General features: G+C 37.7%; 1 protein-coding gene and 1 long non-coding RNA gene across 7 annotated transcripts in view; one reads left to right on the plus strand and one right to left on the minus strand.

The window, feature by feature from the left end:
- Positions 1 to 7,860: 7,860 nt before the first annotated feature.
- Positions 7,861 to 16,844, plus strand: part of LOC107713064 (72 kDa type IV collagenase-like) — a 26,442-nt gene continuing 17,458 nt past the window's right edge. The window contains exons 1-2 of the mRNA XM_016518485.1: positions 7,861 to 8,931; positions 9,587 to 9,813. Of these exons, the coding sequence (XP_016373971.1) occupies positions 8,779 to 8,931; positions 9,587 to 9,813 (380 nt within the window). The 5' untranslated portion in view covers positions 7,861 to 8,778. The remainder of the gene's footprint in view (positions 8,932 to 9,586; positions 9,814 to 16,844) is intronic.
- The window catches only part of LOC107713065 (uncharacterized), a 5,565-nt gene continuing 2,694 nt past the window's right edge, over positions 13,974 to 16,844 (minus strand). For 3 of the 6 annotated variants that reach the window (XR_001636861.1, XR_001636859.1, XR_001636860.1), the window contains one exon: positions 16,088 to 16,430. This is a non-coding gene — a long non-coding RNA (uncharacterized LOC107713065). Of the gene's footprint in view, positions 13,986 to 15,494; positions 15,573 to 16,087; positions 16,431 to 16,844 lie in introns of those variants that run through there. The other 3 variants (XR_001636862.1, XR_001636863.1, XR_001636864.1) reach the window with 3 other exon arrangements.

The following is a 16,844-nucleotide window of genomic DNA, read 5'->3' on the forward strand; positions in this document are numbered from 1 at the left end:
ATATGGCATATTGGAGTTATATGATGATATGGAGTTGATAAAACGATACAAACTTGATTGTCAAGATCAAAAAGTCATTTTTTTGTTGTCCAAGAAATTGATTTTGTTGCTAGGCTTTTGAAATAAAAGTCTCTATAAAGGGATGAGGAAGTCACTAAATCTAGTGACAAAAATCACTAAATTGGCAACATTGGCACACTGACTACAACATAAGTTATTAATATTTCATTGGTCCTCTTGTTTTTGCATGTGTTCATAATTTCTTTGTATGATAGCATGCCAAATTGTGGCACTAACCCCACCAAACACAACAGTGGACAAAAGTTATGTGTGGATTTTTTTTTTTTTTATATGACCCCACGTTTCACTTAAACCATTAAAATATAAAGGGAAAAAAACACTGACCAGAGTTGCCAACATGCTTTCAATTGAAATTAGCTAAAACTGGTCACTTAATGTTGCTAGATGACCTCATAAAGGTGAGTTCACTGATCTATATTTATATCAATCAGTGAACTCGCCTTTATGACGTCATGGGAGAGTCTCGGAATGTACATAAGGGTTGTCCAAGAAATTGATTTTGTTGCTAGGCTTTTGAAATAAAAGTCTCTATAAAGGGATGAGGAAGTCACTAAATCTAGTGACAAAAATCACTAAATTGGCAACATTGGCACACTGACTACAACATAAGTTATTAATATTTCATTGGTCCTCTTGTTTTTGCATGTGTTCATAATTTCTTTGTATGATAGCATGCCAAAAATTATGACCGCACAATTTGGCATGTTTCATTGCATTATTATCACAAATAAAACAACTGACTCTAAGCAACTATGCAATATGCTTACAAAATCTTGCACATTTATTTATTTATTTTTTATTTTTTTAATTAAGGGTGAAGATGTCCAATTTCCTAGGCTGGACCTCAGTTTTGGCCACTACTATATGGCAGTTAACTTTCCAACTGACCGCCAAACCATATTGCAAAAACTTTCGTTTCAAAACAATCTTTAGATTTAGTCAATGTAAAATTAAATATAGATTGCATTTCTGCATAGTTTTTATAAATCCAAATATTTATTTATTTACTTATTTTTCCCTAGTTGTTCTATATATTTGTTTATTTCACCAAGGTGATCAACAGTTAGCCTACATCTCTCTTTGTATTAGTATTAAGGCTTAGGTTTTTAAAAAAAAAAGTTGTGTGCAATGTCGTAAATATTTCTTCATAAGCAAGTTACATTAAGCAAGGTAATTCTGTAAACATTGTAATTGAACTTGAGTGACAGTGTGAACAAGCAATCTGAATGTTGTGTTTAATCCTATCATACTTATCAGAACAGTAAAGTTACTGGTTTAGACACAAATATAAGAAAATAAATAAATGTACTTAAATGTCAAATCCATATTTGTACACATTTATGAAAATCTGCTCTTTGGTGTAAGGCCATCTGCGTGACAGGTACAAATCATATCAAAGGAAATCCAGCTCTACTGCAAGCACACAGCCAAAGCTGATTAACTGTGCTTACCTGAACATATTACAACAGCCCTCAATCAAGGACAGCAGGACTACGCAGAAATAAGACATTTTAATCTGTGTGGGAGACAAACGTGCTGCAGACTAATCTAATATCACACATAAACATACACAGTTCATGTGTGAATACTTTAACACCAGGTAGGTATTAATGTCAGGTAGACGTTAATGTAGTTACAGCTAAGAACAAGCACATGTCCATGCTGAGAGAATACACACCTCCAATACATGCTGGGAGAGAGATTTCTGAGCACTGGAGCACACAGAAGGGAAGGGAAACAGGGAAACAGAGGGATGGACTGACATGGTACTGCCTCTAGAATCTTGCATTCCCTTTAAAATTCCCATTTAAAAATAAAATTCATAAAAATAGTGCACAATGTACTGTATTAACATAATATTAATATAGGGGATATTCTATATTTATTTATTTAATTGTTTATTTATTTATTCATTCATTTATTTATTTTTTATTTTGCACTTCACTACGTTGTGTTTTAGGGTTAATGGAAATGTCCATATAATTACTGCATAATGTTTTTACTGCATAAAATTAGCAGTACATTTTCAATTTTTTCTTTTATTTATTTATTTATTTATTTGTTTTATAATGTAGGACAAGACATGCAGGATACAAAACTATAAAATCTTAAAATGAAAATATAAAAGTTTTTGAATTAAGGAATGGTGCTCCATTTATAATTTATTTCTTATTAAAGGAATAGTTCACCCAAAAATTAAAATTCTGTCATCATTTACACACCCTTATGTCGTTCCAAACCTGTATACGTTTCTTTCTTATGTTGAATGCAAAAGAAGATATTTTGAAGAATTTTGAAGAACCAAGCATTGGCTTCCATAGTAGGGAAAGAAATACTATGGAATTCAATGGGAAGCAACAACTGTTTGATTACCAGCATTCTTCAAAATATCTTCTTTTATGTTCAACATGAGAAAGAAACTCATACAGGTTTGAAACGACATCAGGGTGAGTAAATGATGACACGTTTCATTTCTGGTTGAACTATCCCTTTAATATTGTCAAATCTAGCAGTAACTTCATTGATGAATGAATTAAGACTAAAGCCTGCAGAATGTTTTCAAATAAATGTTCAGTTCCATTTAATTGTCACTATACTGAACTATTTTCAATCTATAGATTAAAGAGCAAATTAAGAAACTGCACATTTTGGTTAAACACTCAAATTTATAGGCCTATAATTTTCACTTCTGACACATCTTTATATGATGTGATGAATGAAAATGAGCAGAAGTCAATCTGTTCTGTCAGCATGGTGGGGGGAAACAAAACTGTGTGAATATTTTAAAGTAACTAAAAGCAATTTGAGGTACATATGAATATTTCATCCGAATGTTCGCACACACATCTTGATATATCTTGTGAAAACATCGATATTTCAAATTGGTAAAGGGTAAACAGGTTTTTTAAAAAGGCCTACAGGGTGATTGGGGGTGGTAGCCTAACCTATTCACACCACCATCTGCACATGCTCTAATATGAATATGTCTGAGTTTGAAGTTCTGTTGATGAACTGTTGCCTACTAATCTAAATGTCAGTTCTGGTCGGATTGCTCAGTGATGGATAAGTGTATATGTGTGCACGTGGAGTGTTCCGAAAAAATGCACAGACTGCAAAAGCAAAACAATCAGTCGAACTTGTTTCCACACACGCCGGTGGAGAATACGCACACGCGTGTCCTATAAAGACACAAATCATTTACATGTTCGTCTCATCAAAGGCAGCTCCGCTCATCTCCACCGAGATTTTCCGCCGATCAGAGTGCTCCGGTTGCATCTCCAAGCGCGACGAGCTAACCTTTGCGACTGCCAAGAAATTTGATTATTTTTTAAAATACAGCTGTTGACCTATTATTGAGAAGGAGAGACGCCACAGGAGACACTCCGCGCGCCCACTCTGTCATTATGGAACGCGTTATTCCATCAGTGTTTACAAGTTCGCGCTCAAAAAGAAACACGCACGCGGAAAAGAAGCGGTAAATCAAAATAATTCCACAAATGCTGTTCTGGGCCATTTTCTTCAACAAAACGCCAATCAAACAAAAGCCCGTGGAATCATCCTTTCAGAATTAGCCTTTGAGATTAAAATAGTAACAACAATAGAGAAACAATCACTCTGAAGCGTTTGAGTAGCTTGTTAATGCGCTCATGAATAAATTATGCTAGAGATAATGGGTTTATGGTCAATAATTCATCCTAGTGTTTCTAGCTCTGCTCTATAATATGTGAAATGTAAATATAAGGGCATGTACTTCACGAAAATAGCTTAACAATGGTAGCCTACTTAAAATGCGCCAAACCTGTATTAATTTAAAGTTTTCGGAGTCCCTTTTGGTATTAACGTAAGGCATCTTTCTATTAGTTGAGTTGAGCTCTTTGCTAGCTCTAAATTCTATATAAAGAAACAATGCCTTATAAAAGCTACTGAAACCTGTAAAAAATAAATATAAAAATTAATAAAATCTTAAAATGCCATTGACATTTTTCCCAGTTATTAAACATTTTAGCAGGTAGCCTATAGAATTTGAGTTATCAATTCCATTTTATTAATCTAAATTTTTCAAAATCCAGTAAACAACAAACAACTAGAGAAGTGGGCCCTTCAAATCTTATCTTGGACAATGGGGGCTCCTAGAGTCAAAAAGTTTGAGAACTACTTTAGGCATTAAAAATGGCATTATTCACCTAAAATGCTCATTGAAACAAGGATTGATGAGAAGTTCTCTTTAAAAAGTACTTGCTAGAGCACAAAACCCTCTCCGAATTGACAAGCATGCGAGTGGGAGTGAACTGCCCTGAAATTCACTTTGTAGGTCAGACTTGTACACTTGCCCTTCATCGAAAAATTAATTCACTCTGTTGTGAGCACTTGTACACTTTTCCATCCAAATTGGAACAGGACCACAAATGTCCAATGTAGCAGGGGCAGGTCACACCTCAGTGGCACATATGAACACGGTCAGAACACATCCCAAACGGACTGATGTGTTGACAGATCTTCTGACATGACCCAGATGAATCCCCAACACCCTGCAGTACCCCCTCAGAATCAGTTTGGCCTGTTGACTGGCCTGATTCAACCAGCTGGGACGTCTGGAGTCAAGAATCACACTGGTGGTTCAAGAGGAGAAGCAAGGGCCAGCTGGATGTGAGAGAAAGAGGGGACGAGGACAGTCACCAGCCTCATGTAGCATTCCCCTTACACTAGTGACAACACGGAAAATGCGAGAGGAAGAGAGAGCGAGATGGCCCTTGAACAGACACAGAGACTGGCCCTGAGGAACTAACTAGAGAGAAATGCCAGACAGAGTGAAATATGATGTTTTCACTTTGTCAAAGGATTTTCCGACTCCTACAGAGTCATCTTATGAATGTAGCCTATTTAGTTTTAAACTCTGCCAGGGATGTTGATTAAATGTTTTATCAACCAACAGATGAATCAGTTGTGCATTTGCATTCTGGTGGAGGAAGCATGTTCAGGGGGGGGTTGGAGAGCATCAGCGAGAGAGAAACAGAAAAGGAGAGAGCAGGCTATAAGTAAAAGATCTCTGGCAGCCAACAAATGCAGAACAAAAGAAACAATTTGCATACAAATCAAAGTTTTATCATCTCAGTCTCCCTATGCCTGTTGTGCATTCATAAGCGCAGTTGCATTCAAAGCCCTGAGAGAACAGGACACCTCTATTCGCTGATACAGGCCAAATGTTGATTTCATCATATAAAAGGAGGAGGGAGAAAGAGGTGAGAGAGGCACAGCCAAACAGACAGAGAGAAATGAAGAGAGAACGAGACAAGTGAAAATGGTTTCCTTTCTGTTTACGGTCCCGAGCATGAAATGAGATGAACACGCGCATCACAGTCAAATGAACATAACGCTCTCTCTCTTTCCACTGGCAAACACTCAGCAATAAAAAATTAACTCCTCTCAGTGCAAGAGAATTGACAGGTGAGATATGCAGTAGAAATCCTTTTTGAGAGCGTTCAGCCTGTTCGATTGCAATGCTAAGTCCTCCAGCTTTCTCCTATAAAGAGATCACATCAATATACTGTTGACATTAATCCCTCCAATGGAGAAAAAGAGAGACGTCAAGAGGAGTTAGAGGAAATCCAGGGGCGAACTGCAGGGCCAGGCCTGCTGAAGCTCAATAAACCCCACTGAGGACACATCAAAGTATGTGAAGGCTTATGTCTACCACCAGAGGGCACACTTACTAAGGTTTTGATTCACAGATTCCTCACACTATTTTGGTAACATTAATACCAATGTTATTATCTTGTGATTTCCATTATTTACTAATTAGTAATAGAAACATTCAGGTGCACTTTATAGGTGACCACAAACTACAAATGTGGTGCACTGCAGTATCAAAAAGACTGTAAAACCAAAAGGCTGCTATACACAAATACAAATCACAAATTACTCAAAATAACAGCTCATACCTAGACTTAAATGTTACAGAGAAAAGAATAATAATCTCAGGCTTTAATTTTTGAAATTAGTCCAGAGAGAGAGATACAGGCCCAATTTTTTATATATACAGAGTAGCAGAGAACACTTATTTTTAATATATAAAAAAATAATAAAGGGCAAAATGTGGGCCATTTTAGAATGATGCTGTGAAACTTTTAAAGGGGTCATATGATGCTGCTAAAAAGAACATTATTTTGTGTATTTGGTGTAATGAAATGTGTTTATGTGGTTTAAGGTTCAAAAAACACATTATTTTCCACATACTGTACATTATTGTTTCTCCTCTATGCCCCGCCTTTCTGAAACGCGTCGATTTTTACAAAACTAATCGGTCTGAAAAGCGAGGTGTGCTCTGATTAGCCAGCTATCCAGTGCGTTATGATTGGCCGAATACCTCAAGCGTGAGACGGAAAGGAAAAATTGAAATCGCATCATATGACCCCTTTAATTCCATCATGTATTCTCATGACTACGCCACCAGAGGGAAGACCTTTCCTTTCTTTGAATCATTGAACTCGGTCAAGCCTGTCTGTCAAAATCATTAAAAACATGAGAGTACATGAGAACTTTTACTAATCAAACAGATAAATACTCAAAATAAAAACTTGTTCTAGACGGTACCAAGTGAGTGTTCCCGGGCTTAGCAGAACAATAACAATAGCAGAACCCTTTTTGGTGCTAAATAGAACCCTTTTTATAAGATTCTATGAAGAAGCATGCTTTGAAAGTACTATATAGGACCTTAATATTGTTATAAATAACTTTTTTAATAATATATTATTTTCATTAATATTAGTATATTTGTATTATTAATATTATTTATATCATTTTTATATATATTATTTATGTTTTTTACCCCTCTATTTGCCTGTTCTTATCTTGTATAGCCTCTATTAGGGTTTTGAATACATTTACATTTTAGGTTGCTTAATAAAACAGAAGTTGTGTCAATTAGGTACTGATTGATTGATTGATTGATTGATTGATTGATTGAAATGTGACATTTTTAAAAAAATAGCAAGTGCTCTAACAACAGTTATAAGTACTTCAATAAATGACAGCCAACACTGAACATGAATAAATGCATAAAACAAGAATTAAAAACAAAAAAAATAGATGAATAGAAAGTTGCAGTAAAATATTTGCACAATCTGCCTTTAAAGGGATAGTTTGCCCAAAAATGAAAATTTTATGTTTATCTGCTTACCCCCAGGGCATCCAAGATGTAGGTGACTTTGTTTCTTCAGTAGAACACAAATTATGATTTTTAACTCCAGCCGTTGCAGTCTATCAGTCGTATAATGCATGGCAATGGTAACAAAATCTATGAGAGTAAAAAAAACATGCACAGACAAATCCAAATTAAACCCTGCAGCTCGTTACCATTGCCATGCATTATACGACTGATAGACTGCAACGGCTTGAGTTAAAAATCATAATTTGTGTTCTACTGAAGAAACAAAGTCACCTACATCTTGGATGCCCTGGGGGTAAGCAGACAAACATAAAATTTTCATTTTTGGGTGAACTATCCCTTTAAGTCCATCATTATGTGTGTATTTTGGTGTAATTGAATGGCAGTTTCTCTCTGCAGATGATGAGGTTGTGGGATGTGACAGCATCTGAAATGCAGTGTCTCTCTTCCATTTGTTTATGTAAAAACAGTTTTCTTTTAAGAGAGCAATATTTCCCACGAATCGTTTAGCCACGTTTGGTCCCAGTTCAGGCCACAGCCAACTCGATAGCTACTGCAAGGTTTCAGCCCAGTTGTTGAGCAACAGACAACCAATCATAAACTATACAATTCTTACCTCTCTAAATGATCATGTGTTTTCTTTGTACACTCAGATGAACTTTCAGGCGCTGTTTAGTTTCAGAATCTGACAGAAAAATACTCCCAAAGTGACAGCAAACAAGTTAACTGGAATCAGCAGTTGATTGTTTTTGCTGTATTCATTTACAGGAATTCACTCGCTGGAGGACGCTGTGCTGTTTGTTTCCAGCTGCTGCGGTAAATCACTTGCTGCACTCCCATTGGTAGTCGCTGTATCTTCACTGTGCTTGTTACTTTGTCACATCTGAAATGAGGTCTAGTCTCTTCGTAGCTGTAAATCGGTATGAACTCCCGTTTAGGAGATTTAAAACAGCAAGAGAGGAAAGACTTTGCCACTTTCGCAAAGATACACTTAACAGCCATTAAAACAGTATTCGACGATTCGTCCAATCAATGTCATGACCTCATAAATATGCAAATTATAACGTTATGCCTTGGTTTGCAAATGTACAGTGTAAACTCTTGAGAATAACCAGGGCTTAATTATTTGCCCAGGGTAAAATGTGAACAGTGTGAAACATGAAACACGAAAACTCAGAGTAAAGAACACAATTTCAAGTGTTTAAAACCGGCTGGCCTAACTTAAAACTTAAAGCCTCTCTGAGTGTCTCCATGATGCGCTCGCGCGCTCGCTCCCGCTGGCGTCTCCTATTTCACAGCTCTCCCAAATTCTTGGATCTGGAGGCTGCGCAGTCTCAGCTCAAGCCCCAGCATCAGAAAAGTGCGTGTGCAAGCAGAACCTATTCCACAGACCACGAAAGCAGGATGTGTCGCTGAGGAAAAGAAAGAACGTTTGCAGTGCAGTCAGAGAAACTTGGAGCTCGGAGAACACGTCGTAAAGGCCTGTTCCTAACCTTATTTTCAACACACGGACATCTCGGAACCGGACCAAAATGATGTGCTTTAAGTTTTTCGGCTGTAGGCATGTTGTCCTCAAAGTTTTCCTCGTACAGTTTCTTGCTTCCTTGCAAACTTTTGCTGCGCCCTCACCCATCATAAAGTTTCCAGGCGATGATACTTCTTTCACAGACAAAGAAGTGGCTCTGGTGAGTGCATTTTCATGTCGCTGAAAGAATAAAGCAGGTCGTTAGTTAGCAAGCTTATTATTTTTTCTTGGATAGGCCTACGTATAATAATTATTTCCTTTAACAAACATATTTATAATCAATTTGAAATACGTTTTTTGTTTGTTATTTCTATATATTATTGTTGGGTCCCTCAGAACTTTAACTTCAACATTCTTCACAATTGTATCATTTTAAGTATTTGCACAGTATTTAACTTCCAGCCTTTATTCACTGTTGCAATATCTATGGAAAATGTAAAACACAAGTACACTATGGCCCGGTTTCACAGACAGGGCTTAGACTAAGCCAGGATTAAGTTTTAGCTCAATTAGGGAATTTGAGTAGCTTTTATAAATGTGATTTAGAAAAAAAACATTACTGGTGTGCATCTTGAGACAAAAGAATAACACTGACAAATTTTAAGATATGTCAGTGCAACTGGCTTTCAGTTAAAACAGCTCAAACATGCATTTTAGTCCAGGACTAGCTTAAGCCTTGTCTGTGAAACTGGGGTTATATGTTTACATGGTGGCTTGGAAAATGTGTGTTAAACAGTTCCAGTAAAGTTGACACCTCTCTCTCTCTCTCTCTCTCTGTCTGACTTTCATTGTATCCTTACTAATCTTTTTTACAGCACTACTTAAATAAGTTCTATGGCTGCCCAAAAGACAGGTGTAATCTGATGGTGCTGAAGGACACACTGAAGAAGATGCAGAAGTTTTTTGCTTTACCTGAGACAGGAGACATTGACCAGAAGACAGTAGAGATCATGAAGAAACCACGATGTGGAGTTCCTGATGTGGCCAATTACAATTTCTTTCACAGGAAGCCCAAGTGGGGACAGAAAAACATTACCTACAGGTGTGTGTTTTATACCTCAGACAATGCTGAGCTAAGTCTCCTTACTGTTTGTCAGTCACTTTAACCCTTTAATATATATTTACAATCCTGTCAACACCAATGATTCAATATTAAAAATGTGATATTTTGTTAGTTACAGAGCAAGAAGTTTTGTGCTTACAAAAAAGATTTTAAAAAGAAACATATGTATCATATTTGTGTGTCAGTAAGCCGTTCAAAACAAAAGAGTGCACAATCATCATATCTTTAAAGAATGTTCCCTGCGGGACCTTTGTGGCTATGTTGGAGGTGGAGCTTAAAAAGGAACAACAAATCTAAATTTATTAGGTTATAAAGTTGTGCTGACTACAGGAAATGCAAGAGATGTTTGGCCATGAATGAATATTTACTGTCATTGAAGGAATTGGCCAACAATCAAACACAAAACAAGTGATCAATAGTCTTTTGTAACAAAAAGGACAGAGTTGGGATCTTGAGGATATTTACTGGCCTACATGTCCTCACAGTGTTTAAATGAGTCATGACCACAACTATGTTGCTTTACCAGTAAAGTTTTCAGGCTCCCTACACAGATTTGTGGAAGAAATGGCTCAGCCATTAATTTTCTGCCAGTGTCAGCTTTGCTAATTTAACAGATATTTAGATTTAGAGCCTTCATAAAGAAGTTTATATTAAGCCTAGCTCCTCATTAAATGTTAATTAATATTAAACAGCACAGTTAACGTCAATAATAATTGCAATAAAAATTGTACAATCAGGTTGGCATTTGCAGACAGTTTATCATTCCCGAATGTGCTGTTCTGTACATTAAGTGAAGCTGTGAAGCTTCCTACTTATGAAACTGTAACTGTAACTCTGATTCTCTGTCACAATTGGTTTTCAGTTTCAAACCTAGGGATGCTCTCTTCAGTATGTTAATATTCAAATTTATCATGCTGTATTGAGGTTACATCTAATTTTCAGAACTCATGTTTTACAGTTTTGCCCACTGGAAATTTTTTGGAAAGACATTTTTTCAGTATTTCATCGGCTGAACAGATTGTACTTTTATCCCTCACAACCTTTTCATTCATGTAAAATTAAAGGTTTGGTTCACCCAAAAATGGAAATTGCCATCATTTACTCACCATTATGTCATTCCAAACTTGCTTGACTTTCTTACTTTTGTGAAACATACAATGTCCATACAATGAATGTCAGTCGTCACAAAACAACATTCTTCAAAATATCTTCTTCTGTGTTCCAGCATGCAGGTTTTGGATGACATGAAGATGAGTAAATAATGAATGCATTTTTATTTTGGGGCGAACTGTCTCGTTAAAGAAGTTCTAATCTGACTAAGGTCCATAGGCTCACTATTTTGCAGGTTGACTTGTAGAATGCCATTAGCTATTTTTCCATCCAAAGATTCAAATTAAACTTATGCGCAAAACTGGAATATCGCATAAAACATATGCGAATAAAGCACCGTTTCCATCCAACGAGTCAAAGAGAACAAAATCGTCACTTCCTGGTAAACTGTGGCACTAAATATCACTAAGAATATAGGAGAAGCCACTGAATATAATAATTTTCATATATGATTTTCATTATTTGCATTATCTGCTTGCAGAGCGAGCAGACGTAACATAATAAATGCTGTCAATGCTTTAGGAGGTGGATGCTGCTGTTTGGGAACGTAGTCGTGTAAGACAATTATACAGAAATACTTTGACGACAGACTTTGCTCAGGCATTTCAGAATGACCATAACAACATATAGATCAGGGATGGGCAACTTTGATAGTGACGAGGGCCAGCATTTTTTCTCCTTTATACCAAGGGGCCAGATTACTAATCCACGTCCACACACCTTTTACACCGTTTTACTCAATTTCCTTTTTATTGAAGGAAATTAAAGTATAATTAATGCTGTACAGGACATCCAGACATAAAACTGTGGCATGTATAGTTACAGAGATATTCACTAAAATATAATGTCCTCATATGAGGATGCAGGGTCTCAGGAGGTTAAATAACAGATTTCCAAACAATCCAAACATATAAGTATCCCCTTGAACTTGTAAAAAAGATAATCTGTTTACCATCTTGACTGGAAATACTGTTTTCATGGTCAGTTTTTCATTTATTATTTGCTAAAGTTAGCGAATGTTTACAGAGTTCACGTCCTACTGCGCTGAAATTAATACGGGGGGCGGCTGGAAACGAGCAACCTCTCCTGGTTGGAGATAGTATTAACATTATAAACTGAAAGCAATCTTTACGTGACTTACTTTTCAAATATTTTAAAACTGATCATCCGAGTCTAATATGATCCAGCGGGCCGTACTGAAAGACATTGCGGGCCCGCCAGTTGCCCTTCCCTGATATAGATGCTGTGAACGAGATCGGTCCACTGCTAGTCAAGTTATCCCGTCCCATAGCCTTTTTCGATGCGCATGGAGGAATTTATTCGGTAAATGTGTTTCCATCGTAGTTTATGTACATTTTTTCTTAGCGGATAAAAAGTTTATCCTACTCAAATGTGCGCATAAGTTTTTTATGCACATTTTTAGAATTTATGAGCATCTTGGCGTTTCCATCCAGCGTTTTTTTTATGCGATATTCCATAAAAATAGGTGGATGGAAACGCAGCTAATGTCCTTGTAGATTGTGCTGTGGTTTGGTACTAGAAAGTAGCATAACTTTAGTATTTCATGTGATTAAGATACATGCTCTAATAACTGCCACAAGTTCAGTTAGCATTTGCTATGTTTCCATCGTAGTTTATGCGCATTTTTTCTTAGTGGATAAAAAGTTTATCCTACTCAAATTTTTAGAATTTATGAGCATCTTTGCGTTTCCATCCAGCGTTTTTTTTAATGCGATATTCCATAAAAATAGGTGGATGGAAACGCAGCTAATGTCCTTGTAGATTGTGCTGTGGTTTGGTACTAGAAAGTAGCATAACTTTAGTATTTCATGTGATTAAGATACATGCTCTAATAACTGCCACAAGTTCAGTTAGCATTTGCTAGTTGCTTTAATAACTGTGCACCTGCAAAGAACATTAAGCGTTTCATGAAGTTCTTTCATTTAAATATACAACCTAGGCTGCCAAACAATGGCAAGAGCTCTGATGAGCATTCAGCCCCATTGATTGTGTTGTAATGATGGCTGCACGGAAAGCTCCTTGTAGTCATTGTACATTGTAAATGGCTGTCTTTTGTCAGAGGCTAGCAGTATCATCTGTGTATTCCAGGGTGGTCAGAATTACAGTGTTTCACCTCATGCTGTTCTGGGACTATTGAAGAGCTTCTCTTACTGACTATTAGTACAGAACCTTTTTAGTTTTTTGCACCTGCCAAATTTGTTTGATGTTGCTCTATTTTTCTGTAGGGGCCATTTCAGACTGCCTTATAATGCCAGAACAGGTTTGGATTTGACAGTTCTGGTTTTGGTTTGAAGCGGAGATCCCTCCTTAGGAGAATGAAACCAGACCATGCTGCACACCAGCAGGTGATCAGTGTAACCAGCTGTCCTCTGATCGCTGTGTGTGAGTGATCTGTAATAGCTTGATGATGATTGGACTGAGCTGGGAGCTTGGACATCCCCATGTCTCTTTGTAATGCAAAAAAAGAGTTGGTGGCAAACTATTGGGAGGGAAAAAGCATAGCAAAGAGCATGGAAGCATCCAAAGGTTTACTGCATATGATACTCGAGTTTGATATTGCCATTGTGGAACATGACATAACATTTAAAAGTACATGTTAACTCAAGTGTAATAAACCGTTCTCTGTTATCCTTTTTAACCCGAAAATGACTGATTCTCGTGCCGGTGTGTCTCCGAAATCTGAGATGGCGATGGGCTGCTGTTCTCCATCTGTCAACACTTACGTTCTTCCCGGTGTAACGGCCACTAGAGTATTTACAGTAGTTTTGTGGCAGCATAGCGCGTGTCTGTGAAGAGATAATCTGCTCTACCGACTTTTGTCTGACTTTATTTTATTTCCCTCCTTTTCTGTGTGTGACCTGAGTTTGATACTTGTGTACATTTTTCCTCACTTGATCCCCATGTATGTGGACAAGTGTGTTGGTGCTTGAGGCATTTTTATTAAACCCGGGAAAAATACGCCATTTTCTCGTCTCCCGTGAATTATTCTCCTCCAGCACCACACAGTTTTCCCATCTGGGCTATTGAACATTTCAACTCAGTGTTACACCGGGAGTCTTCTCCCACCACCCTCCCATAATTTGAATTGCCCAAACCTCGTTATTTGAATAATCACATCAATATATTATTCCAAGGTTGTCCAGTCGCCAGTTCTTATATGAAACACATCTTACTCACACAATGGACACATCATACAAATTTCAACCCATTTGTGACCTCAACCTGGTAACCTTCAACCCAGTAGCAGACGCAAGAAGCAGAATCAAGCATTACTGGTAGAAATGGGAGAAGACTCAGGTGGTGCTCAGGTGGGAAAAGGAGATAGCAGAGGCTATTTACACTAACTCCGCCCACCAACGTGTGGTTGGGTTACACAAGATTACAAAAGACACCTTTCATACGACGACTCCAGTGGAAGTAGGTAATAAAGGGCATAATTTTAGCAGTTATTTTTTTGACGTGATCTACCCGAGTTCGCATCCGCCTTTTGCCGAACTCATTCTTCTCCCTTTTCACGTCGGAAAGGAATTTATTTTCAATAAAAATGAAGGAAATATTCGAAAAGTGGAAAATAAGGTGGCTCACAGATGATTATTGGTTAAGGTTAGGGTTAGTGTAGTGTCCAGTTGCCAGTTCTTATATGAAACACATCTTACTCACACAATGGACACATCATACAAATTTCAACCCATCTGTGACCTCAACCTGGTAACCTTCAACCCAGTAGCAGACGCAGGAAGCAGAATCAAGCATTACTGGTAGAAATGGGAGAAGACTCAGGTGGTGCTCAGGTGGGAAAAGGAGATAGCAGAGGCTATTTACACTAACTCCGCCCACCAACGTGTGGTTGGGTTACACAAGATTACAAAAGACACCTTTCATACGACGACTCCAGTGGCGTAGGTAAAAAAGGGCATCATTTTATGTTGTTATTTTTTTGACGTGATCGACCCAAGTTCAAATCCACCTTTCGCCGAACTCGTTCTTCTCCCTTTTCACATCACGTATCACATCGGAAAGGAATTTATTTTCAATTAAAAAAAAAAATGAACAAAATATTCGAAAAGTGGAAAATAAGGTGCCTCACAGATGTTTATTGATTAAGGTTAGGGTTAAGTGTAGGGATGGCTTTATTGTCCCAAAGTGGCATGCATTTGATTTTAATAAAAATTATGTACACTCAATACGTTATTGCATACGGTTTTATAATGTGCTAGTTCGGTGCAGATATCTGGCACTATTTGCACCAAGTAGTATAAACAGTATTTAACTACAATTATTGCAAAGAAAAGAATCTATCGCTATTTGCACTTGGTGAAAATAGCTTATTGCTAAAAAATACTGCCATTTTCACTTAGTGTAAATAGAATCTATCGCTAAGAAAATATGCTATTTTCACAGTGTGAATAGCATCTAATTGCTTAGTGTAAATAGTATATTTTTTTGCTCTCCGCAGCTGCAGAGGAACTGCAGCGTCATTTTATTTATTTTTTTTAAACTAACTCTGAAATGTCTGGATTTGACAAATATTCCCTGACCGCTTCTATGACCATAGCCGCTTCCCTGACCGCAACCGCTTCCCTGTCCGCAACCGCTTCCCTGACTCTCTGTGGTCATTAAAAATCCCATGGCACTTCTCGTAAAGAGTAGGGGTGTGACCCCAGTGTCCTGGCCAAATTGCCGCCACTGGCCCTTGTCTATCATGGCCTCCTAATAATCCCCATCCACTTGATTGGCTCTATGACTCTCTCCTCTTCACCTGTAGCAGTGCGTGTTGAGCGCACTGGCGCAGTGGTCCTGTGGCTGCCGTCGCATAATCCAGGTGGGATGCTGCACACTGGTGGTGGTTGAGGAGAGACCCCCCACGATTGTAAAGTGCTTTGGGTGTACATAAAGCACTACATAAATGCATCATTCAAAAAAAAATAAATAAATAAGTAAAAAGATTAAAGGTTATTCCTAGCATTTGGTGCCATTTGAGTCCCCATGTTATAATGTGGTATATTTGGTGTAAAAATGTACTAATACTTTGCTAAATGTCCAGGTCTCAGGGAGATGAACTTAAAGCACTGATGCCAGAAAGCAGTTATGCGAGAAAACACCCAAATGACACCAAAAACACTTCAATCAAGCAATTGTTTTTATTTGAGGTGGGGGACAAAACCGTTCTAAACTTTGTGCAAACAGGGAAAACGTGTCATAAGAATAAAGCACTGAATTGAAAAGATCTCCAGTAAGTGTAAATACCCATGACCATTTCAATGACCACATCCCCGACCACAGCCGCTTCCCTCGCCATGATCGCGTCCCTGACCCCCTTCCCTGGCCGCGACCACGTGGTTCACTGCATGCAAAGCCACCGGTGGTTGGGCAACATTTCTGTGTGGCAGGGCACTGGCCATCATGGAAACCGCTTTCAGCACACAGTGGAATAATCTCCGGTCTGTGACATTGACCCGGCTTCACTGCGTTGACACGGATGGTCAGTTTTAGTTTGTGCATATCGACAGTATGCCACTTCAATATACAGCCAGAAACACTCAAAGCATGAATAGCAAGTTTTACCTACAGAGTGAATTATATTCCAAGTATTATTCTTCTTTATTTTGTAAAGCCATCCTGTGCTTAAAACTATCCTAAGGGATGAATGCAAACCTACTTTAGACGAGAACAACAGAAGGCAAAGTCTCTGCTTAACTTAAATTGAATTCATTGCGTTACTCGTGTAGCGAATCAGCTCATGGGGAAATATGAATAATTAATCATAACTAGTTATAATTAATTATAAATATTTAGATCCGTTGTAGATATTTACTTGACCTCTCAGGGTCAACTGTCTGTCAATTCTAAGAACGTTAATTTCCTGGTTAAGGGAAATA

The sequence above is a fragment of the Sinocyclocheilus rhinocerous genome, unplaced genomic scaffold (genome assembly GCF_001515625.1).
Source record: "Sinocyclocheilus rhinocerous isolate Xijiao unplaced genomic scaffold, SAMN03320098_v1.1 scaffold1800, whole genome shotgun sequence".
NCBI classification, from domain to species: Eukaryota; Metazoa; Chordata; class Actinopteri; order Cypriniformes; family Cyprinidae; genus Sinocyclocheilus; species Sinocyclocheilus rhinocerous.